This window comes from Aquarana catesbeiana, linkage group LG01 (assembly GCF_042186555.1).
Source record: "Aquarana catesbeiana isolate 2022-GZ linkage group LG01, ASM4218655v1, whole genome shotgun sequence".
Taxonomy (NCBI): domain Eukaryota; kingdom Metazoa; phylum Chordata; class Amphibia; order Anura; family Ranidae; genus Aquarana; species Aquarana catesbeiana.
In genome coordinates, this window is record NC_133324.1 from 501,935,842 (window position 1) to 501,961,861 (window position 26,020).

The following is a 26,020-nucleotide window of genomic DNA, read 5'->3' on the forward strand; positions in this document are numbered from 1 at the left end:
CTTTAATTAATTTTAAAAAAACGAAACAGTAAAGTTAGCCCAATTTTTTTGTATAATGTGAAAGATGATGTTACGCCGAGTAAATCGATACCAAACATGTGACGCTTTAAAATTGCGCACACTCGTGGAATGGCGACAAACTATGGTACCTAAAAATCTCCATAGGCGACATTTAAAAAAAAAAAACAATAACGGTTACCATGTTAGAGTTAGAGGAGGTCTAGAGCTGGATACCTCACATGTGTGATTTGAACACCGTTTACATATGCGGGCACGACTTCCCCCAAAGACGATTCTAAATAGTGTATATTTTTTAAAAACCGGCGCCATTGGCAGCCGAGTAAACAGGAAGTGATGTTGTGACGTTGCTTCTGTGTTTACAGAGAGACAGACTGGAACAAAGCCGTTTCCGACTTCGTGCCAGTCTGTCTCTAGCCGCCGGAAGTGGCAGATCGAGGACCGGGTCTCCCGGTGGGACGGGAAGCCCGGTAAGAGTGGCGGGAGGGGGTATGTTCCCTCCCGCTCCTCCGGGATAACAACCGAGCAGCTTTTAGCCGCATCGGTTGTTATCTTTGGATAGCCGATCGCCCACTCTAAAAAACGGTACCGGGATGATGCCTGCAGCTGCTGGCATCATCCCGGTATAAGCCCCGAAAGCCAAGGCCGCATATCCGCGTACGCTCGGCAGCAAGGGGTTAATCCTCCAATTGCTGTACTACCGTGTTGCAATCTCATGCATTGCCTCCTCCCCACCTGTCAAACACACTTGGATCACTTTTCAGAGGAGCTGCAGTGCCTGGTGCACTTGTGAATGAGCCCTTAGTTGCATTCGGCAGCGGCACCCTCAGTGCTTGTTAATGTGTAAGTGGGGGGGGGGGGGGGATTGGGTCCCCATGTTGCTTTTGGTAGATGCTACCACCTGCCAATCGTGACCCATTCAAGTGAATAGGGCCGCTCTGCAAGTGCCCCACAACTGCATGCTTCTGCAGGGTCCAAGGGGGTTAAAGCAGGTGGTGAGAAAGCAACACAATGCTTTTAACCCCTCGTTTGCTGTACTACACAAGGTTGCAGGGCTCTTGCTGAGTGTCCTCGTTCACTTGAATGGGTCATGCTTCTGCTATGGCTGCGACATGTGTACACCCCTGGCCACTGCAGCAAAAGGGGGTTGGCTGAGGCGGAGTGATAAAAACAGGTCCTGACTATGGGGTTTTGCCACTGCCCAAATTGCAAATTGTAAATGAACCCTTACTGTTCTGAGCCCCCTATAAGACTGCTTTCACACTGATGTGCTGCAGTTTACTTGCACAGCGGGTGCAGTGCATCTTTAACTTTCTTCAGTTAGCTCTTAAAGCGGGATTCCGGCTGTAAAAAAAAAAATTTAAAGTCAGCAGCTACAAACACTGTAGCTGCTGACTTTAAATAAGTACTTACCTGTCCTGGGTGCCCGCGATGTTGGCCGCCCGAGGCCGACCCGTCCCTCGGCTCTCGGGTCCCGGCACTGCCATCCTAACTAAGGGAAACAGGCAGTGCAGCCTTACGGCTTCACTGCCCGTTTCCTACTGCGCATGCGCGAGTCGCGCAGCGCTTTGTGAATGGGACGCAATGTGTTGTGGGACACACACAGTTCCCATAACACACCGCGCCCCATTCCCCAGAAGACAACGTTGGGAGGAGAAGAGACAACATCACCGCGGCGTAGGAAGAGGCAGATTGGGAAGACTGCCTAGTAACAGCCATTTCACGTAAGTAAAAAATTTTTTTTTTCTTTTCCTCCATTTTTTTAGGTATTTTTTTTGTGCAATTTTTTTTTTCAGGGTGGACCTCCACTTTAATAAAGTGCACCAAAACGCCTACGTTCAGGAGTTTTTCGGTGTGCTTTCAGAAAGTGCACCAAACCCGCATTATATAATAGAAGTTGATGGCTAAGCGCAGAAAACCCACAGGAAAGATGCAGATATACTGCAGCACATCAGTGTGAAATCAGCCCTATACTATTATGCCCGATGTATTGCGTCATACTGACCTGAAGATTTCTTATTTCCTGCTGCTGGCACCACTCTGGAGACTGCTAGCTGGGATATGAGGTGGAGTGCAGCTGGTACCACTCCGCATGGGACAGGACCCAGCACTACAGAGGAGACATTGGCTTATGTGGGTCTTGCTCCCTACTATAGCTCCAACTTTATAAGTAGTCCCTCTGCATTGCACTCTGATGCTTTGGAATGGCGGGTCAACAAGCACAGACTGAGATCTACTGGTTGCTGACCCCAGCTATATAGTGACCACCGTCATGGACAGGTAAGATAGGGTTACCCTATTGATTCGACCGTTACTGTAACTCCATAGCAAGTATGAGGCATATCTGCTATTTGCTTTGCACCTGTGTATACCTTAAAACTGTCAGAAAATTTGGGTATGTGTTTGAGACTTTTCTACTTATTTGGTGTTAAGCTTTTCAAACATGGTGCTAAAATTCCACCGTTGGTCTCAGGTGAATTACTAGATGTTACCTCACAACACATTCACACAGTTTACTGCCACTTCCACCTACAGCCTTTTATAAGGTACTCGGGTCATCCCTCTTACCCTTTTGCTACAAGAACTTCACTGCAGGTCGCTTACTGTGTACTCCTTCATGGACACTCTGTGGCACCCTACTCTGAGTACCCAACAGAGGAATACCCTCACTCATAGCAGTGGCAGAAAGCAGGCACAAGGGAGCCACACCAAAAGCTCAGGCAAACATTCGCTCTACCAACGGCCTTCAAAACAGTCAAGCCACTCAAAGTGACAAGGTTTCCCTTGCATGCTGCAGGACTCTAGGTAAGGCTTCATTCACATTTGTGCAACTTGTCATGCGGCTTTGGGCCTCAAAGTCACATGACAAGTCGCAGCCTATTGTCTTCAATGGCACTGTGTCTTTGTAAGCCAGCTACTTGGAATAAAGTACCATGATGTGATTTTTAAAGAGTGCAGCTCTATTTTCATTGTTTTTGCAATACTTGATGTTACAGCTTCATGAATTATGCTTGCCAGTGTTATGCTCACTTCTGCTGTGTGCAAAATCCTTGGCATTGTTGCACTCAATTCTCACTCAGCCCCTTTGGGTACTAAATGACAAGCCAGGTCTAAAAACATATACCCCATCCATGAACAAATAGAATGGGCCATTTATGGCAATTGGGTCAGTACTGAAAATAATTCACCCCTCCAAGAATCATTCTTAAACCTCTTAATTGAATTACATTGAAGATGTGCCTTCATTCAAAGATACTGCTGATAGAACGTTTGAGATGCTCTTAAGGGTTTCTTTATTCTCACAGGCCCAGCTCTCTTACAAGCTGTTGCAGCAATTTCTGTTTGTCACACTGCAGCTAATTGGACTAAAGCAACAAACAACCAACATGATCCTGAGGACCGTACTTTCGGGGAGCACTTACAAACATTACCCTCCTCTTTGCTCTTTTGTATTGATGCCTAAACAAGTCATGTCACAGATCTCTAGAATGGCTCAGATTTCTGCCCATATGCGCAGAAACTTGTGTCTAAAAGCCTGGACAGTGGAAGCTGCCTGTAAGAGATGCCTAACGTGTATGCCCTATGAAGGTGGAGGCCCCTTTTTTGAGCCACTTAACAAGTTCATCAAAGATGTCACAGGTTGAAAAGTACTCCCTCCACAGTGGAAGTTTCCAAAATCTCCCTTCTCAGGGGGCTTTTGCCTCCTCAAAAATCAGCACGTCCGTGCTCTACCAAGGCTTCAACCTCTAAACCAAAATTCAGCCAGCTGATCAAAAAAATATAAATAAAAAATTTACGGTTTCCCAATCCACACATTTGAGGTGGAATTGGGAGTCTCCCACTGCGCTATTGTATTTTGGCAGTGGGACGCCCCCGCTGCCCAAGTACACTGATTCGGAAGGAGTCATTCACTAGATCATCTGAAACTCAGCTGGTTTCTGCTTCAACTGAATTTCGATCCATGTATGGCCAGCTTAGGGCTACTTGCACACTGAGGCGTTTTATAGCTAAAAATAGCATCTGCAAAGCGCCTGTAAAGCGCCTCTCCTGTCACTCCAGTGTGAAAGCCTGAGTGCTTTCACACTGGAGCGGTGCGCTTGTAGGATGTTAGAAGTCCTGTCGGTTTAGGCGCATATACACTGTATTTACTGCTCCTAAAATGCCTCTGCCCATTGGGCACTATTAAACCTTTCCTCAGCCTCTAGCGGGGTTAAAAGTGCCCTGCTAGCGGCCAAAAAGTGCTGCTAAAACGACGGTAAAGCACTGCTAATTTTTTTTGGATATGTATTATTGCAGAAAGTTTAAAAAATATTTTATTTTTTTCTAAATTGTCGGTCTTTTTTGTTTATAGCGCAAAAAATAAAACTTGCAGAGGTGATCAAATATCACCAAAAGAAAGCTCTATTTGTGGGGGAAAAAAAGACCAACTTTGTTTGGGTACAATGTGGCACAACCACGCAATTGTCAGTTATAGTAACGCAGTGCTGTATCGCGAAAAATGGCCTGGTCATTAAGGGGGTAAATCCTTCCAGGGGTGAAATGGTTAAAGCTGGTTGGAAGAGTTTTCATTCTCCTTTGATTTTCCTATGAGGCTGCAGGACCCTTGACCCTCCGTCTGGACTGTGCTGACGGGCCATGTGCCGATCAGATGCACCCTACCAAAAAAAAAAAAAAAACTCTCTAGCAATACACACCAAACTGAGCATGTGCAGAGTGCCACCAGGGCTGTATTCTATCAGCAGATGGATTGGGGACAGTGGAAGAAGGGGAGGATCAGAGGAGAAAAGAATAAACGTCCTATTTACACAATGCGTAGGATTAACCCCTTAGGCCCCATTGTTGTGGGTTTAGTAACACTTTAATGCTCATCAACATGCAAATTACATTTTAAAAGTGTGGCTAGTGAGGGAGCCAACAGGGTGCTGTACGTAGCTTCCTGAAAACATCATAGCACCCTGCTTCAGAACACCTTTTAAGAACCCCCTGCCCAGATGCAAGCATTGGGCTGGCTTTTGGGAGGAGTTATACATGTATCAAAATGTTTTGATGAGTGAATGTCTACATAGAGGACTGGGGTTTCTTTGGAAAACTGCATTTGCCTCTTATTGAAAGAAGTGAAATCCATTGACTGAACAGGATAGGCCATGGACAGTAAGGCTGGGAAGGAATCCCCTAGCCTAGAAAAAGATGCACGTCCTCCAGCCAGGAAATGAGGCAGGCTTGATCTGACTGCATCCGCAGCTATCCACTCTGTGCTGCATATGCAGCAGCAGGGTCCTTATCTCTCATAAAAAATTTTTTTTTAAAAGTTAGGCTTTGCCTACGCTTTAAATGTAGACCCCTAATAATGTTTCTTATCTTTTTATTCCTTTTTATAGTGTTCTCATAGTTAATATTGTTTTTATTGTTTTATTAGAGCTGTGGTGGAAAAATACCTCCTTGAGAAATCCCGACTTGTGTCTCAAGAAAAGAATGAAAGGTAAGATACATACATTTTTTTTTTTTTTTTCTCTTCCTACCTGTAAACGCACCTCTAATTTAGCCTATGCATTGATGCACACAGGCATTTACAAACAAGTGTATTAGAAGAAGAGCATTTTCACGCTGGAAAAGGAAAAATAACCCTAGCACCAACACGTTCAGGAGGGAGCAGAGAAAATGTTTGATGTGCCTAAAGAGTAGACATGTTTAACACTTGAACATTTATGAATTCCATTGGCCATAATAAATTAATATTCTGGCCAATGGAATCCATAAACATTTAAACACTTGATGCACCTAAAAGAGCATGAATAATGTGGCTTTAGGTCCTTTTTTTAAGAACACTTTCTCCTGCCAGGAGAAAAGACGTTTAGGGGCTGAACAAAAGCTTTGTGTGCATGAGGCCTTCAACTGGGAGGGGAAGGGTCAGCTCTGTTTTTAAATGGCTTGCCTACAGTTGTTTAGCTCTATCATTTTTACAGATTGTACCCATTTGATTTTTTTTCTGCTAAAATTAATGTATCTTGTGGTACATATTGTATGTAGAATATCACAGGTGAAGGTTATACCTTAATTTAATGGTATCCACTCATTGCCTTATAACAATTTTTGGACATTTTTTTTAATATCTAGGGATACATTTTTTTTGGGGGGGGGGGGGGGGGTGGGCGAATACATGTTTTTAACGGGAACATCCCCACTTCCGATAGAGCTAGCTGTGGTGAGATCACACGGAAATTCAGCCCCCTTCCCCTGCCGCTGGCCCATTCAGAAGGCGCAGCGCGATTAGCACATGTGCAATAGGGAACCGGCTGTGAAGCCGCAAGGCTTCACTGCCAGGTTCCCTCACAGGCAAAGGCGGCGATGGCACCTGAGAGCCGATAGAAACATCGGCTGGGGTGCTGACATCGCTGGATTCCAGGGCAGGTATAATATTTAAAAATTAATAGAACACTTATAATAATAATATAATAATAAATATTTAATTAAATAAAAAATAACTTTGCTTTAAAAATTTTCTACCAAAATTCATATGTTCTCTCTAATGCTCCGGTGTATATATACACCTAAAAAACTCTTTGGCTATATTAATTCTTTGATTAACTCTTTCTTATGGGGCTCTAAAGTGTCAAGGGTTTCGTTAGTTATTTTACAACTGCCAGTTGGTAAGGGAGGCCTAGCGTTGCCAGACCCCCGTATGTATTATTTTGCCTCTCAACTGATGTGTACCCATTGGCGGATGTTTCCATAGCTGAATAATGCAGCAGTAGCCATGGAGGCTGCAGTAGCTTCCTCATATGAGGCCCTATTAAGCTTTTATAAAGGGGAGGTACCTATGTCAGGTACTTAAGACCGCTAAATGGATTTTGGGTATATGTCTCAAACATACAGTCAGGTCCATAAATATTGAGACATCGACACAATTCTAATCTTTTTGGCTCTATACACCACCACAATGGATTTGAAATGAAACGAACAAGATGTGCTTTAACCACTTGCCGACCGCCACACGACTATATACGTCGACAGAGCGGCACGGGCAGGCAAAAGGACTTACAGGTACGTCCTTGCCTGCCCGCGGGTGGGGGGTCCGATCGGACCCCCCCCCCCCCGGTGCCTGCGGCGGTCGGCAAATCTCCCCCGGCGATCGGTGGTGAGGGGGAGGCCATCCATTCGTGGCCCCCCCTCGCGATCGCTCCCAGCCAATGGGATCATTTCCCTGCCTCTGTATTGTACACAGATGCAGAGGAAATGATGTCATCTCTCCTCGGCTCGGTATTTTCCGTTCCTGGCCGAGGAGAGAAGACTGCAATGTGAGTGCACAACACACACACACACAGTAGAACATGCCAGGCACACAAAATACCCCGATCCGATCCCCCCCCCCAATCACCCCCCCCCCCCTGTCACAAACTGACACCAAGCAGGTTTTTTTTTTTTTTTTTTTCTGATTACTGTATTGGTGTCAGTTTGTGACAGTTACAGTGTTAGGGCAGTGAGTGTTAGGCCCCCTTTAGGTCTAGGATACCCCCCTAACCCCCCCTAATAAAGTTTTAACCCCTTGATCACCCCCCGTCACCAGTGTCGCTAAGCGATCATTTTTCTGATCGCTGTATTAGTGTCGCTGGTGACGCTAGTTAGTGAGGTAAATATTTAGGTTCGCCGTCAGCGTTTTATAGCGACAGGGACCCCCATATACTACCTAATAAATGTTTTAACCCCTTGATGGCCCCCTAGTTAACCCTTTCACCACTGATCACTGTATAACCGTTACGGGTGACGCTGGTTAGGTTGTTTATTTTTTATAGTGTCAGGGCACCCGCCGTTTATTACCGAATAAAGATTTAGCCCCCTGATCGCCCGGCGGTGATATGCGTCGCCCCAGGCAGCGTCAGATTGGCGCCAGTACTGCTAACACCCACGCACGCAGCATACGCCTCCCTTAGTGGTATAGTATCTGTACGGATCAATATCTGATCCGATCAGATCTATACTAGCGTCCCCAGCAGTTTAGGGTTCCCAAAAACACAGTGTTAGCGGGATCAGCCCAGATACCTGCTAGCACCTGCGTTTTGCCCCTCCGCCCGGCTCGGGCCAGCCCACCCAAGTGCAGTATCGATCGATCACGGTCACTTACAAAACACTAAACGCATAACTGCAGCGTTCGCAGAGTCGGGCCTGATCCCTGCGATCGCTAACAGTTTTTTTGGTAGCGTTTTGGTGAAATGGCAAGCACCAGCCCCAGGCAGCGTCAGGTTAGTGCCAGTAGCGCTAACACCCACGCACCGTACACCTCCCTTAGTGGTATAGTATCTGAACTGATCAATATCTGATCTGATCCGATCAGATCTATACTGGCATCCCCAGCAGTTTAGGGTTTCCAAAAACGCAGTGTTAGTGGGATCAGCCCAGATACCTGCTAGCACCTGCGTTTTGCCCCTCCGCCCAGCCCAGCCCAGCCCACCCAAGTGCAGTATCGATCGATCACTGTCACTTACAAAACACTAAACGCATAACTGCAGCGTTCGCAGAGTCAGGCCTGATCCCTGCGATCCTTAACAGGTTTTTTGGTAGCGTTTTGGTGAACTGGCAAGCGCCAGCGGCCTAGTACACCCCGGTCGTAGTCAAACCAGCACTGCAGTAACACTTGGTGACGTGGCGAGTCCCATAAGTGCAGTTCAAGCTGGTGAGGTGGCAAGCACAAATAGTGTCCCGCTGCCACCAAGAAGACAAACACAGGCCCGTCGTGCCCATAATGCCCTTCCTGCTGCATTCGCCAATCCTAATTGGGAACCCACCACTTCTGCAGCACCCGTACTTCCCCCATTCACATCCCCAACCAAATGCAGTCGGCTGCATGAGAGGCATTTTCTTTATGTCCTCCCGAGTACCCCTACCCAACGAACCCCCCCAAAAAAGATGTTGTGTCTGCAGCAAGCGCGGATATAGGCGTGACACCCGCTATTATTGTCCCTCCTGTCCTGACAATCCTGGTCTTTGCATTGGTGAATGTTTTGAACGCTACCATTCACTAGCTGAGTATTAGCGTAGGGTACAGCATTGCACAGACTAGGACACACTTTCACAGGGTCTCCCAAGATGCCATCGCATTTTGAGAGACCCGAACCTGGAACCGGTTACAGTTATAAAAGTTACAGTTACATAAAAAGTGTAAAAAAAAAAAAAAAAAAAAAACAAACAAAAATATAAAATAAAAAATAATAGTTGTCGTTTTATTGTTCTCTCTCTATTCTCTCTCTCTCTATTCTCTCTATTGTTCTGCTCTTTTTTACTGTATTCTATTCTGCAATGTTTTATTGTTGTTATGTTTTATCATGTTTGCTTTTCAGGTATGCAATTTTTTATACTTTACCGTTTACTGTGCTTTATTGTTAACCATTTTTTTGTCTTCAGGTACAGCATTCACGACTTTGAGTGGTTATACCAGAATGATGCTTGCAGGTTTAGTTATCATCTTGGTATCATTCTTTTCAGCCAGCGGTCGGCTTTCATGTAAAAGCAATCCTAGCGGCTAATTAGCCTCTAGACTGCTTTTACAAGCAGTGGGAGAGAATGCCCCCCCCCCCCATCGTCTTCCGTGTTTTTCTCTGGCTCTCCTGTCTCAACAGGGAACCTGAGAATGCAGCCGGTGATTCAGCCAGCTGACCATAGAGCTGATCAGAGACCAGAGTGGCTCCAAACATCTCTATGGCCTAAGAAACCGGAAGCTACGAGCATTTTATGACTTGGATTTCGCCGGATGTAAATAGCGCCATTGGGAAATTGGAGAAGCATTTTATCACACCGATCTTGGTGTGGTCAGATGCTTTGAGGGCAGAGGAGAAATCTAGGGTCTAATAGACCCCAATTTTTTCAAAAAAGAATACCTGTCACTACCTATTGCTATCATAGGGGATATTTACATTCCCTGAGATAACAGTAAAAATGATTAAAAAAACAAAAAAAATGAAAGGAACAGTTTTAAAATAAGATAAAAAAGCAAAAAAATAATAAAGAAAAAAAAAAAAAAAAAAAAAGCACCCCTGTCCCCCCTGCTCTCGCGCTGAGGCGAACGCAAGCGTCGGTCTGGCGTCAAATGTAAACAGCAATTGCACCATGCATGTGAGGTATCACCGCGAAGGTCAGATCGAGGGCAGTAATTTTAGCAGTAGACCTCCTCTGTAAATCTAAAGTGGTAACCTGTAAAGGCTTTTAAAGGCTTTTAAAAATGTATTTATTTTGTTGCCACTGCACGTTTGTGCGCAATTGTAAAGCATGTCATGTTTGGTATCCATGTACTCGGCCTAAGATCATCTTTTTTATTTCATCAAACATTTGGGCAATATAGTGTGTTTTAGTGCATTAAAATGTAAAAAAGTGTGTTTTTTCCCCAAAAAATGCGTTTGAAAAATCGCTGCGCAAATACTGTGTGAAAAAAAAAAATTAAACACCCACCATTTTAATCTGTAGGGCATTTGCTTTAAAAAAATATATAATGTGTGGGGGTTCAAAGTAATTTTCTTGCAAAAAAAAATAATTTTTTCATGTAATCAAAAAGTGTCAGATAGGGCTTTGTCTTCAAGTGGTTAGAAGAGTGGGTGATGTGTGACATAAGCTTCTAAATGTTGTGCATAAAATGCCAGGACAGTTCAAACCCCCCCCAAATGACCCCATTTTGGAAAGTAGACACCCCAAGCTATTTGCTGAGAGGCATGTCGAGTCCATGGAATATTTTATATTGTGACACAAGTTGCGGGAAAGAGACAAATTTTTTTTTTTTTTTTTTTTTTGCACAAAGTTGTCACTAAATTATATATTGCTCAAACATGCCATGGGAATATGTGAAATTACACCCCAAAATACATTCTGTTGCTTCTCCTGAGTACGGGGATACCACATGTGTGAGACTTTTTGGGAGCCTAGCCGCGTATGGGACCACGAAAACCAAGCACCGCCTTCAGGCTTTCTAAGGGCGTAAATTTTTGATTTCACTCTTCACTGCCTATCACAGTCTCGGAGGCCATGGAATGCCCAGGTGGCACAACCCCCCCCCAATGACCCCATTTTGGAAAGTAGACACCCAAAGCTATTTGCTGAGCGGTATAGTGAGTATTTGGCAGACCTCACTTTTTGTCACAAAGTTTTGAAAATTAAAAAAAGAAAAAAAAAATTTTTTTTTTTTGTCTTTCTTCATTTTCAAAAACAAATGAGAGCTGCAAAATACTCACCATGCCTCTCAGCAAATAGCTTGGGGTGTCTATTTTCCAAAATGGGGTCATTTGGGGGGGGTTTGTGCCACCTGGGCATTCCATGACCTCCGAAACTGTGATAGGCAGTGAAGAGTGAAATCAAAAATGTACACCCTTAGAAATCCTGAAGGCGGTGATTGGTTTTCGGGGTCCCGTACGCGGCTAGGCTCCTAAAAAGTCCCACACATGTGGTATCCCCGTACTCAAGAGAAGCAGCAGAATGTATTTTGGGGTGCAATTCCACATATGCCCATGACCTGTGTGAGCAATATATCATTTAGTGACAACTTTGTGCAAAAAAAAAAAAAAAAAAAAATTATAAATTGTCACTTTCCCGCAACTTGTGTCAAAATATAAAATATTCCATGGACTCAACATGCCTCTCAGCAAATAGCTTGGGGTGTCTACTTTCCAAAATGGGGTCATTTGGGGGGGGGGTTGTGCCATCTGGGCATTTTATGGCCTTCAAAACTGTGATAGGTAGTGAGGAGTAAAATCAAAAATGTACGCCCTTAGAAATCCTGAAGGCAGTGATTGGTTTTCGGGGCCCCGTATGCGGCTAGGCTCCCAAAAAGTCCCACACATGTGGTATCCCCATACTCAGGAGAAGCAGCTAAATGTATTTTGGGGTGCAATTCCACATATGCCCATGGCCTGTGTGAGCAATATATCATTTAGTGACAACTTTTTGTAATTTTTTTTTTTTTTTTTGTCATTATTCAATCACTTGGGACAAAAAAAATGAATATTCAATGGGCTCAACATGCCTCTCAGCAATTTCCTTGGGGTGTCTACTTTCCAAAATGGGGTCATTTGTGGGGGTTTTGTACTGCCCTGCCATTTTAGCACCTCAAGAAACGACATAGGCAGTCATAAATTAAAGGCTGTGTAAATTCCAGAAAATGTACCCTAGATTGTAGGCGCTATAACTTTTGCGCAAACCAATAAATATACACTTATTGACATTTTTTTTACCAAAGACATGTGGCCAAATACATTTTGGCCTAAATGTATGACTAAAATTGAGTTTATTGGATTTTTTTTAGAACAAAAAGTAGAAAATATCATTTTTTTTCAAAATTTTCGGTCTTTTTCCGTGTATAGCGCAAAAAATAAAAACGGCAGAGGTGATCAAATACCATCAAAAGAAAGCTCTATTTGTGGGAAGAAAAGGACGCAAATTTCGTTTGGTTACAGCATTGCATGACCGCGCAATTAGCAGTTAAAGCGACGCAGTGCCAAATTGTAAAAAGTGCTCTGGTCAGGAAGGGGGTAAATCCTTCCGGGGCTGAAGTGGTTAACTGCAGAGTTTCAGCTTTAATTTGAGGGTATTTACATCCAAATCTGTGAACGGTGTAGAAATTACAACAGTTTGTATATATGCCTCCCTCTTTTTAAGGAACCAAAAGTAATGGGACAGATTAACAAGCATCCATCAAACTTTCACTTTTTAATACTTGGTTGCAAATCCTTTGCAGTCAATTACAGCCTGAAGTCTGGAACGCATAGACATCACCAGACCCTGGGTTTCATCCCTGGTGATGCTCTGCCAGGCCTCTACTGCAACTGTCTTCAGTTCCTGCTTGTTCTTGGGGCATTTTCCCTTCAGTTTCGTCTTCAGCAAGTGAAATGCATGCTCAATTGGATTCAGGTCAGGTGATTGACTTGGCCATTGCATAACATTCCACTTCTTTCCCTTAAACTCTTTGGTTGCTTTCACAATATGCTTAGGGTCATTGTCCATCTGCACTGTGAGGCGCCGTCCAATGAGTTCTGAAGCATTTTGCTGAATATGAGCAGATAATAGTGCCCGAAACACTTCAGAATTCATCCTGCTGCTTTTGTGAGCAGTCACATCATCAATAAATACAGGAGAACCAGTTCCATTGGCAGCCATACATGCCCATGCCATGACACTACCACCACCATACTTCACTGATGAGGTGGTGTGCTTTGGATCATGAGCAGTTCCTTTCCTTCTCCATACTCTTCTCTTCCCATCACTCTGGTACAAGTTGAGTTCCAGAACTATGAAGGCTTTTTTAGATGTTGTTTGGCAAACTCTAATCTGGCCTTCTTGTTTTTGAGGCTCACCAATGGTTTACATATTGTGGTGAACACTCTGTATTCACTCTGGTGAAGTCTGGTCTTCTCTTGATTGTTGTCTTTGACACACATACACCTACCTCCTGGAGAGTGTTCTTGATCTGGCCAACTGTTGTGAAGGGTGTTTTCTTCACCAGGGAAAGAATTCTTCGGTCATCCACCACAGTTGTTTTCCATGGTCTTCCAGGTCTTTTGGTGTTGCTGAGCTCACAGGTGCATTCTTTCTTTTTAAGGATGTTCCAAACAGTTGATTTGGCCACACGTAATGTTTTTGCTATCTCTCTGATGGGTTTGTTTTTTCAGCCTAATGATGGCTTGATTCACTGATGGTGACAGCTCTTTGGATCTCATATTGAGAGTTAACAGCAACAGATTCCAAATGCAAATACCACACTTGAACTCTGGACCTTTTATCTGCTCCTTGTAAATGGGATAATGAGGGAATAACACACACCTGGCTATGGAACAGCTGAGCAGCCAATTGTCCCATTACCTTTGGTCCCTTAAAAAGTGGGAGGCACATATACAAACTGTTGTAATTCCTACACCGTTCACCTGATTTGGATGTAAATACCCTCAAATTAAAGCTGAATCCATTGTGGTGCTGTATAGAGCCAAAAAAGTTTAGAATTGTGTCCATGTCCCAATATTTATGGACCCTTCTGTATATCTGACACGCCCTTGCATTTATCTCCTAATAAGAAAAAATAAAGTAGATATGGCGCCGTTCAATACCCGTGTTAAGACTCCCAACTAGATAAATAAATTAGTGAATATGTAAGTATTGGTGCAATTGACCAAAAGAAATACACATATAATATGTTATCAAACTGTTGTAAACAAAATAATTTCCTGTGCTAGTATACTAAAATCAATAAATTCCCACTAAAAGTTACTATTAAACTTGACATGATTCCATTGTGATTTAAAGTGCTTTTGTGCAAAACTTTGTGGATTAAATTGCAAATCTAAATATTAAAGTAAAACTACAAATAAAGAATATAATATTGCTGATATAAAGTTCTTTTGGTGTCCAAAGAATAAGGTGCTTCTGTGCTGGTAAAAAACAATATAGTCCGTTTTATAAAAGTGATCACAGCATGCGTGCTCTTATGGCCACCGGAACTCATCCCCCCCCCCCCCCCCCCCCCCCCCCCTTGGGGTGTGGAGCATTCACAGTATCTGCCACTGTGCAGCAATCTGAGGACGGGATATTCCTGGTGTGCGAATAGTTGCCACTCTTGTCCCAAATGTCATATAAGGTATAGGAAAAAAAGGTGCCAATAGTGTGATATTGCTTCAACCAATTTATTGTTTAAAATCATGAAAAGGATACTCTCCTACAGTAAGATACAAAAAAGCATTTGTTGCATTTGTCGCATCCTACAGCAAATGGCATGGTCCGCAGAGCGCTTCCAAAGCATCAGAGGGATCTTATTGTTAAATAGTATCAGTCAGGAGAAGGGTACAAAAGAATTTCAAAGGCATTAGATATACCATGGAACACAGTAAAGACAGTCATCAAGTGGAGAAAATATGGCCCAACAGTGACATTAACAAGAACTGAACGTCCCTCCAAAATTGATGAAAAGACGAGAAGAAAACTGGTCAGGGAGGCTGCCAAGAGGTCTACAGCAACATTTAAAGGAGCCGCAGGAATATCTGGCAAGGACTGGCTGTGTGGTACATGTGACAACAATCTCCCATCTTCATATGTCTGTGCTGTGGGGTAGAGTGGCAAGAGGGAAGCCCTTTCTTACGAGGAAAAAAAATCCAAGCCCAGCTAAATTTTGCAAAAACACATCTGAAGTCTCCCAAAAGCATGTGGGAAAATGTGCTCTGGTCTAATGAAACCAAGGCTTAACTTTTTGGCCATAATTTTAAAAGATATTTTTGCCGCAAAAACACTGCACATCAACAAAAGAACACCATACCCACAGTGAAGCATGGTGGTGTTAGAATCATGCTTTGGGGCTGTTTTTCTTTAGTTGGAACAGGTGCCTTAGTCAAGGTAGAGGGAATTATGAACAGTTCCAAATAGCAGTCAACATTGGAACAAGACCTTCAGGCTTCTGCTAGAAAGCTGAACATGAAGAGGAACGTCATCTTTCAGCATGATAACGATCCAAAGCATACATCCAAATCCACAAAAGAATGGCTTCACCAGAAGAAGATTCAAGTTTTGGAATGGCTCAGGCAGAACCCAGACCTGAATCCGATTGAAAATCTGTGTGGTGATCTGATGAGGGCTGTGCACAATAGATGCCCTTGCAATCTGACAGATTTGGGGTGTTTTTGCAAAGAAGAGTGGGCAAATTTCTTTAATCTTACATCACGGGACACAGAGCCATAGTAATTACTATGTAGGTTATAGTCCACCTTCAGGTGCTGGACACTGGCACACCCTAAACAGGAAGTTGCCTCCCTATATAACCCCTCGCATACTGGGAGCAACTCCGTTTTTTTGCCAGTGTCTAAGGTGTTGGTCACGAGTGAAGATGTGTTGTGCTGAGCTCCACTGGAGCAATCCTTGCTGGGGCTAGCTATGCAGCCGGATCCATTCAAAGTGTCTTTTAGGCCAAATTGAATGGTGCCCGGGCCTCGTATCCGAGGAAACGAGATTTCGCTTGTAAACGCTTCTCTTTTTAGAGAGCTGGACCCCGATATCCAGTACTTTTGGTATTAAGGCCATAAAGTTTTACTGGTGGGGTGCTATTTAAAGGTTCAGGATTGTGGGTTCCCCGAGGGTCCCTGGTTCCTGAAGGTTTAACGGAACCCACCGTGAAGGGTGAAGATTGGGCCTGTCTTACGTTGGATCGGAGGCCCGTGCTTGCGCGGGAAAACGTTTTTTTTAAAGAGAAAGGAGGGGACGCGATGCAAAGTGGGGGCTGGGCTTAGCGTGGGGTTGGCGTCCTCCAATGCGGGAGTGTGTTTTCAAAAAGAAAAGAAAAAACTCCATTTGTGCTGGCTGCAAAACTGTCGGAGAGACATAAGGGCAAAGAGGAGCATGAAAGAGGTTTTTGTGTCACAGGCATTTCCTATTTGACACATTTACTATTTGCATCAGGCTGAGCATTAATAGCAGCGGCAGTGGCTGGACTATTGCTCAAGCAGTGAATGCGATTTTTTTTTTTTTTTTTCTGGTAGTACCTCTGCTTTGTGCATCGGGCGAAGGTCAGAAGGGGGGTTGAAACACCCCCAAAAAAAGATCTAAAAGGGTCTCCCTCAAGCTCTGGAAAGCCTACTCATCTCTACAAATGGCATCCTCCCCTGAGAGGGGGTGGCTGGTCAGAGTGAGCATCGGGGCCATAAAAAGTTTGCAACTGTTTTCAACACTGCAGCCCCTGTTTATTTTACTAAAGATCTTTTTTCCTCAGCCATGATAGGTTTTTTATAAAAAAAAAAAAAAAAAAAAAAAAGTTTAGTGACTTTAATTGCATTCCCAGTGTGGGTCAAAATGTTCAAAAGGTTCTCTTCCATTGCCCAGGACCCTCAAACTGAGGAACTAGGGGCGGGAGAAGACTAATTTCCTCAGGGGACCATGGTGAGGCTGATGACTCCTCTTCTGAGGTGTCAAATGCGGGAGAATCAGCTGTTCCGATCTTAAGATTGATGGTGCAATTTCTTGCTAAATGGTCCGCTCTACATTTAAGTACCCTTAACTGAGTGTGTGGGTTCGCTAAAGCCTCCTCAAGCTGTAAATGCCTTTTCCTGTCCAATTATTGCTGGAAAAGCTTTTTTGTATTTGAGAGGATCACCCAGATAAGCATTATTTTCTCTCCTAAAAAGTTTTCACACTTTATCCTATGGTGGAGGAAATTGACTAAGTGGGGTATACCTACAATTAACGCTGCTATATGCTTTGTGAATAAGAGTTTGACTTGTCTGGCTGACAATGCTCAAATGCTTAGGGATCTAACTGATAAAAAGTTGGAATTCCTATTAAAAAAAAAAAAAAACACCCTTTCTCTGGCAGATCTGAGTATCTCAGCCTGCGCTGACAGTAATGGCTTAATCATTGAGAGACCAGTTTAAACAGGTGTTTAAGGTTAGGGTTGCAGGCCCAGGATCTGGCAGCTTTATATTTGCGATAGTTGCTACGAGAGATTCTATCCTTCAGGCCTTGCGCCCTTCACTAAGCACCATGCAGAAGCTTCTGGCTAGTCTTCCATTTTGCGGTGAAACAGCTATTTGGGGATTTTTTGGATAATGCATCCAAAGAAATTCTAGTGGAAAAAGTACCCCTTTTGCCATTTAAGAAAAGGAGTAAATGTATTTTCGTTTTAAAGCTCCTTCTTCTGTGCCAGGGGCATCAGCCTCCAGGCAGTCACGACGGCTTCCTCCGTTAAATTCAAAAGGTAATCCTCAGGGTTTACCCCAGGGACAAAAGAGGTCTCGGGGAAGGAAACCTACAAGATACTGAAGCCTCCTTATGAGGAGGTGCCCCCGCTCGCTCAATAGGGGAAATTTTCTGCAGTTCTCAAGGATCTGGCAGGAAGAGTGTCAAGACGAATGGGGGACTTCCTCAATAGCTCCAAGGTACAAACTGGAGTTCCAAGAGTTCCCGTCTCCTCGTTTTCTCAGATTAAACGTTCCTAAGGATCCAGAGAAAAAGAAGTCTTTCTCTCAAGCATTGGACCATCTTTTGGCAAAAAGTGATCATGGTGGCCCCCATGTCTAAATTCAATTTCTGACTGTAACCACTCTTTTTTCGCATGGAGTCAATCCAATCAGTTATCTCCATCCTACAAGGAGGAGAACTTCTGGCGTCAATCGACGTCAAAGATGCATACCTCCCATATGCCTATTTCCTCTCTCACTAGTAATATCTACTTTTCAAAGTGGAAAATCTTCATTTTCAGTGTGTAGCTCAGCTTTTTGGTCTAGCTACTGCACCTTGAGTGTTTACAAAGGTTCGCCCCTCTTCTAGCCAGATTAAGGGCCCAAGGTATAACGATTATGGTTTCCTGGACGATCTGTTCTTGATAGTCCAGTCGGTAGCCCGCTTAGACCAAAGTATGGTCACCACATTCAACTACCTGGAATATCTAGGTCTGATTCTCAGCCTAGAAGAAATCTTGTTTAAAACCATGAAAAGGGTTAAGATACTTGGGTCTGATCATAGGTACACCCAGAAAAGGGTTTTCTTGCCCCAGGCAAAGATCAGCGCCATAAAGGAACTGATTTAGGTGGTCAAAGATGAATTCTTCTATTCAACTTGGCATGAGGTTATTGGGAAAGATGGTGGCTTCATTCCGTTCCTTATGCTCAGTTTCATTCGAGACCGCTGCAAAACATTATCCTATGGGCTTGGAACAAAGGGTTCAAGCTCTAGATTCCCAACGTGTCTGATTCCAAAGCCTAAGGCCACATCACCCTGAAAGCGCCCAATCTCGTCTGATCTTGGAGGCTGAACACGGCCGGGCCTGGTTAGTACCCAGATGGACCACCTGGAAATACCAGGTACTGTAGGCTGGGTACGCCGGAGCCTCAGTTTTATGGTTAATATCCAAAAATCTGCAAAGGGGAAAATCCTTCAGTTACCACAGAAGTGGCCCAGGTCAGAAATGACCTTGCCCATTATCATTCTAGAAATTCAGGCAGAGCACTGGGTTCTGAGGGCCTGAACGTTCAGTTTACGGTATTGTCCTGCCAGGATTCAATCCGACTATGCCATAGCAATGGCCTATATTATTATTATTATTTTTTTTTAATAATTCATTCTTTATTAAACATTTTTCTCTTTATTACAATAAACATTTACATGGCTCATCTCCCCAAGACAGGGGACAATATTCAATATCCTGGTTTATATATACACTCCAACAACAGGGATGGCTCCCTCTACACCCCCTCCCCCATACCCTGAGAAAAGAGAAGAAAAAGAGAAAAAAAAAAAAAAACAGTTTTATAAGAGTGCTATAAAAATAATTTAAGATTTTCCAATATTGTACTCTGTATACATTGATGACTTAATACGTGTTAAAGGAGAGGAAAAAAAAATTTGAAAGAAGGGGAAAAGACCTTCTTTCAAGTGCTTTGCTCTATGTGTGTCATTAACTTATTACACGTGAAAGAAAGAAGAACACAAGAAGTTGTGTGGCCCAGAGAAAGGTGAATCATATCCTATCTTGGGCAGAAAACAATGTACTTTGTCTATCTGCAGTCTTCATTCTGGGAATAGAAAATTGGCAGGCGGACTACTTGAGTCGCCAGCAGTTGTTCCCGGGAGAATGGTTCCTTCACCCCGATATCTTCCTGTCAATATGTCAAAGATGGGGGATCCCAGACATATATCTGTTTACCTCCAGGTTCAACAAAGGAATCGACAACTTTGTGTCATAAAACAAAGGATCTGCTAGCATGCAGAACAGATGCATTGCTATTCCCGTGGAATCGGTTCTCACCGATTTATGCATTCCCTCCTATTCTGCCTGCGTCCACGACTTCTTTGCAGGATCATGCAGGAAGGGAAGTCGTTGATTCTTGTGGCCTCCAGCGGGGCCCAGGAAATCTTGGTATGCAGGGATCGTAAAGATGACAGTAGGGAACCCATGGACCCTACCGCCACGTCCAGACCTTCTTTTGTAAGGTCCGGTATTCCATCCTATTTTACAAACACTAAATTTAACAGTTTGGCTATTGAGACTCACACTCTGAAGAAACGTGGACTGTCAGGTTCAGTGGTTTCTATCATAATTATATGTTATGGAGTCTGGGAAGCATATGTCTCCTGGTGTGAAATTAGGGGTTGCACCCCAGGAAATAGGTCAAAGGTAGAATCCTTGACTTTCTGCTGATGGGGTGAGAAATAAAGCTGGCCTTAAGTGCTTTCTAAGGACAGGTCTTGGCCTTATCGGTATTATTTCAACGACCACTTGCTTCGCTTTCTTTGGTTCGTAACTTTATTCAGGGGGTAAGGCCCCTTTCACACTGGGGCGGTTTGCAGGCGTTATTGCGCTAAAAATACTGCCTGCAAGCCGCCCCTAAACAGCCTCCGCTGTTCAGTGTGAAAGCCCGAGGGCTTTCACACTGAAGCGGTGTGCTGGCAGGACGGTAAAAAAAGTCCTGCGAGCCGCATCTTTGGAGCGGTGAAGGAGCGGTGTGTTCACCGCTCCTAAACCGCTCCTTCCCATTGAAATCAATGGGACAGCGCGGCTATACCGCGGTAATACCGCGGCTATAGCCGCGCTGTACGAGCGGGTTTAACCCTTTTTCGGCCGCCTGCGGGGGTTAAAACCACACCGCTAGCGGCCGAATACAGCCGCAAAAACGACGGTAAAACAGCGCTAAAAATAGCGCTGTTTTACCGCCGACGCCCCCACCGCCCCAGTGTGAAAGGGGCCTTACACAGCTTAATCCCTGGTTAGGTCACCCCTTAACCCTTGGGACTTGAATTTGGTTTTGGCAGCATTACAGAAACAGCCTTTTTTTGAACCGATACGACATATTCCCTTGGTCCTTTTTGACAAAGAAACTATTTTTTCTGGTAACCATATCTGCTGTAAGAAGGGTATCAGAATTGGCTGATTTTTCTTGTAAAGAGCCATATTATTATTCTCAAGGATAAGGTAGTATTGCATCCTCATCCTAACTTTTTACCGAAGGTAGTATCAGGTTTTTATCTAAACCAGGATATGGTTCTATCTTCATTTTTTTCCAGAATCCTGTTCTATGGAAGAAAAATCACTACTTTCACTTGATGTGGTGAGAGCAGTCTACTTAAAGACGACTGCTCAGATTCGAGAAAATGTTTTGTTCGTATTGCCTGAAGGTCCTAAAAGAGGACAGGCAGCATGGAAATCTACTATTCTAAATGGATTCGACAAGTAATCCTTCTAGCTTATGCTTTAAAGAGGTAGTTTCTACTCTCTCAAATCAAAACGCACTCCTCTAGGGCTGTTAGTGCTTCGTGGGCAGTGCATCACCAAGCCTCCATGGCTCAAATCTGCAAGGCTGCAACTTGGTCTTCAATCCATATATTTACCAGATTCTATCAGGTGGATGTAAAAGACATGTGTCTCCCTCCCCTCAGTTGGCATTGCTCTGCGACATCCCACATAGTAATTACTATGGCTCTGTGTCCCGTGATGTACGATTTAAAGAAATTAGGATTTTTAACAGCTTACCTGTAAAATCCTTTTCTTTTGAAGTACATCACGGGATACAGAGGTCCCGCCCCTCTTACTATACACGTGTATTGCTTTGCTACAAAACTGAGATGCTCTCGGTATGGGAGGGGTTATATAGGGAGGCAACTTTCTGTTTAGGGTCTGCCAGTGTCCAGCAGCTGAAGGTGGACTATAACTCACATAGTAATTTACTATAGCTCTGTGTCACGTGATCTACTTCAAAAGAAAAGGATTTTACCGGTAAGCTGTTATAAAAATCCTATTATTGCCAAGTCAATATGTGCCATGCTGATAGACTCATACCCAAAAAGACTGAGTGCTGTGCACTCTTCTGCAACCATATTATTTTTTTATTTTTACTTCCCTCCACCTAAAAGATTTTTAGTTTGATATTCAACTGAGTTGTACAGTTTATAGGTCACATTAAAAAAGGTGGAAAAAGTTCTGAAATTATTTATCTTTGTCCCATTTTTTTTACATCACAGAAACCTGACATTTTAACAGGAGTGTGTAGACTTTTTATATCCACTGTATCTTCATCCGATATATGACATGGGTGGACTCAAAGCGTTTTCGCAACTGCAAACAGAGCTAGGGATACCTACTAGGCGTTTGTTATACCAGACTACAACAGGCAGCAGTGTCCAGTTTGGAGCTGAACCAGTCACGCTTGTTAATATGACCCTAGAAAAGCTCCTTTTGAGACCAGAACATTCTAAGCTAATACCTGGTTACTATTCTACTCTAATATGGGTTGAGAGTAGACAAACCCCAGAGGATTAGGGAAGATGGTACACAATTATGCCAGAACTGACGGTTGATTTGTGGGAGGAGGTGCTTAATTCTTATGTGGACACGGTTATCTCTGTCAGAGACGAGATGATCTAGTTGAGATATCTACACCATCTGGTGTACTATACCATATACGTACTATACTCCTCTTCGCCTGTTTAAAATAGGGAAGAGGGAGACCTCCATATGTCATAAATGTTTGAAGGAACATTCATTCATATGGTATAGGAGTGCAATAATGTCCGTCCTAATGTCCGTCCTCTCTTGATCCTAGTTGATAGGATACATTAGACCTCCCGAACATATGCAGCCCTATGATTGGGCTTTTGGGGATAATATAGGATGAGCTGGAATCCATGGAAAAAGTAGTGGACAGCCCTTAACCAGGGGGAGAAACAGTATATTTTATATTGGAAGATTCTTGTGGTAGTTCATGGGATGCTGCATGCCTCCAATCGACCTGACATGAGAACTCCGATAAAGTATTGTATAATATAAAATGAAAAGTAGTAGCCCCCTCCGAAACAATTGGGGGGGTTACCATTTTGCGTTTTTTTTTTTTTTTGTTTGTTTGTTTTGGATTGATTTACAAAAAACAAAATGCTTTATGTACACATTCAGTTATTTGTGAAGGATGTATGGAATATCTCTCCTGTATCTGAAAAGCATTGTTATACTTGATTCTGTATATTTGTGTTGTGCAATTTTTGATTTGTGCATATAGCAATACAACTCTTTTTAAAAGGGTTATACCTAATGGTGGAATTCACATCCATAAAAGACACAGCGAGTAAAATATTTCAGATTGAACATTTTTAAGGCACTATTACCTAATAGCGTTTGGACTTTTTCAGCACTGGACGTTTATTGTGTTTATTTACGATCACTGGATATTATTGGTGTTTTTTTGATCATTAGTACTTTGAATAGAAATGAATTAGTTAAATACTTTTTGGATGTATAATATAGTATTTTTTATTGCACACATATATATCACACTATCGCAGCACTCTTTATATGTCTACTATATGTAAGGAGCATTGCAGCAGCTGTCAGCTTAACACAGATTAACACTTTAGTTTCATCACATTTTTTGGGGCAGCGCACTGGGTTTTTTCTTTATATGTATGCTGAATTGCACTGTTTGTTCCACAGGAATTATCATGTTTTCTACTATTTGCTTCTTGGGGCTTCAGAAGAGGAAAGGAAATCCTTCCAGCTCAAGAAGCCTGAAGACTACTTCTACCTCAACCAGGTAATATTAATAGGTAAATTTATCAGGACAAAAAATAGTGTATGGATTCAATTTTTATTTTTTTTATCCAAGTAGTAGGTAAGCGTATGGGGCAAAAGAGGAAAATTTAAAGTGTCAAACTGTTTAAAAAACTAGTTAAGTAACTTAAAGTGGATGTAAACCCTCTCCTATACCTAGTGAAGTGAACAGCCTCAGTTGATACACTGAGATGAATCAAATCTCCCTACATTAGTTTTACATCTATATCTGCTGTCTTCAGCTTTCTATATTCTTTAGAAAGTGAACATCATGTTAGAATTTTTACTTTCTGTTCCAGCACTGGGTGTTGAGTCTTGGCATACACTGTGTGACAGCTGATTGGAGGAAAGGCACACACTTCTCCACAATTTTCAGCTGCTTTTATCTCCAGTGTCGAAGAGCTTGTCAGAGGAACAAAGCAGCACAAAGATACAGGATTTAGTGTTTTGGCGAGAAATGACTAAACGCTACAGATATGTGCCTAGGTCAGATTTCATGAATCGGGTTTACATCCACTTCAAGTTTTAAATGACACGTTGTTTTTATGAAATGAGCTTGGAAATTAATGTAAGCAGAAGTTTTGGGGGTTTTTTTGATCCATGTTGAAGGCTAAGTTCACCTTTAGAACATCTTAGTCTTGTATTTAGGGTGTAATATGTTCCAGCAACCACCTCAAGCTCTGAGCCCCCCTTTCTCATGACTGAGTGGTATGTTCTTCTCTTCTGCAGCAGCATCATTCATTGAGATCTGTGACTGCCACTATGGGCCAGTGCGCTGACTAACGTGCTCATAGTCCATTCACTCCTCTTCTTTTTTGCTGAAAGCCTGTACAGAGGTACAGACAGGAAGCTGGGTGTCCCGGAGTCTGACATTTGCACCCATGATCCACTGATCACAGGTGCATGTTTTCCAATTTCCTGTAGGAAAAAATAATAGGTGCACTTTATCAGCAAAATATCTGCATTTATAATTTTTTCTTAAAGGTGAGTGTAACCTTTAATCTATATATAGGTTATGCATGCAGCATATAAATCAAATGTTAAGTTGCCACCACAGACTTTATAATTTTAAGAAAAGTACATACCATTTTTGTGTAGTGTTTCCTAAATCATACTTATTTTATATTCATCTCCTCTTTGCGTGATTTTCAATGATTATGCATTAAGGGGCCATTTGAACTGTCCCAGTGTATTATTGTGCATTACAATACACATTGCATTCATTTTGAATGGACTGCCAGTGTATCACAAGGCATATTTTTTTCCATGTACAGTATATGTACCATTTTATATAATGCGCACCCCTGTGCACAAGTTTTATATCTGTGTTGTATGTAGCTAAAATATGCTGGCTAGGTGTTTTAAGGTGCTATTCAGATTTAAATGCTCCTCCATGAGAGCTTTGCAGTATTGCACACTGTGTGTTTTATCATATGTCGCAGCAACGCAATTGTCTAAATATGGTTAAAGGTCTTTCAGCTGCAACAAGTGGTAGGTCAGCAGTACATGGAATTATCTGTTTTCTGTTTTCCACAGAATTTCCATTAGGACAGCCATCTACGGTTTTCTTGGCCATGTCTTTACAGCAAACTGTAAACTTTGTTCTGCTTTTCAAATTTAATGGGGACAATTACATATACCGCTTACCGGTAATCACAATACAAAGGAGATGTGCTTGTTGTGTTAAAGACATATGGTAGCTATTAGTATGTATTCGGCATGTTCACTTATGTAGCAAGGAAGTATTTATCTTGAGCTAGAAATCATCATGATTTTTCTGTTATGATGCAAACAGTATTTGTTAATAAAAACCTTAGGCCAACACAGCTTTTTCAAACCAACATGTTTGTTGCAAAATTTATGTTAACCTTCTGGCCAGCTTTGCCACCCACTTGCTGAAACGATAAGCTGAAATTTTGTTGGTACTAAAAATTGGATTGGTGTTTGTCCTAGAAGCCTAGTTTTTAGTACTCCCACTTTGATACATTGGGCACATAGAGCTTAATCACATTCCAGCTTTTGCCACTTTAGAGTAATCAGACAAGTGAAATTCATTTGTTTGGTAGTTAAGGATTACTTCATGTTGTGCTTCACTTTTCCAAAATGAAAAGACGTTTGAGTAAAGTGGGGTTTTTTTGTTTTTGTTTTTTTGTAGTTAAGAGAGCTTTGCTATACAATTCTCTTTTAGCTCTTTTCATAGAAAACTTCACTGTTTTTATGTAGTCCGAAGATATGATTTTCAAATTAAAGTGTCTTTCTTACTTTTACTTGTAGAATAACTTTAAGGTGGAGGATGGAGAAGATCTTCGACATGATTTTGAAAGGTTGAAGCAAGCAATGGAAATGGTTGGATTCCTCCCAGCTACTAGAAAACAGTTAGTATTTTTCATGGTCTTAGTCTTGATCTATCAAAGTTCTTGTAGCAATAAGGGCTTGTATATACTTGCTTAAAAATGTGGCACGGACACT

The 26,020-nt window shown here is 42.7% G+C and overlaps 1 protein-coding gene across 9 annotated transcripts in view; it reads left to right on the top strand.

Annotated features, from left to right (window-relative positions):
- MYO9B (myosin IXB) overlaps positions 1-26,020 on the top strand; it is a 282,650-nt gene that overhangs the window by 118,955 nt on the left and 137,675 nt on the right. For all 9 annotated transcript variants that reach the window (XM_073593007.1, XM_073592941.1, XM_073592970.1 and 6 more), the window contains exons 4-6: positions 5,435-5,497; positions 23,435-23,534; positions 25,826-25,926. In XM_073593007.1, the coding sequence (XP_073449108.1) occupies positions 5,435-5,497; positions 23,435-23,534; positions 25,826-25,926 (264 nt within the window). The remainder of the gene's footprint in view (positions 1-5,434; positions 5,498-23,434; positions 23,535-25,825; positions 25,927-26,020) is intronic.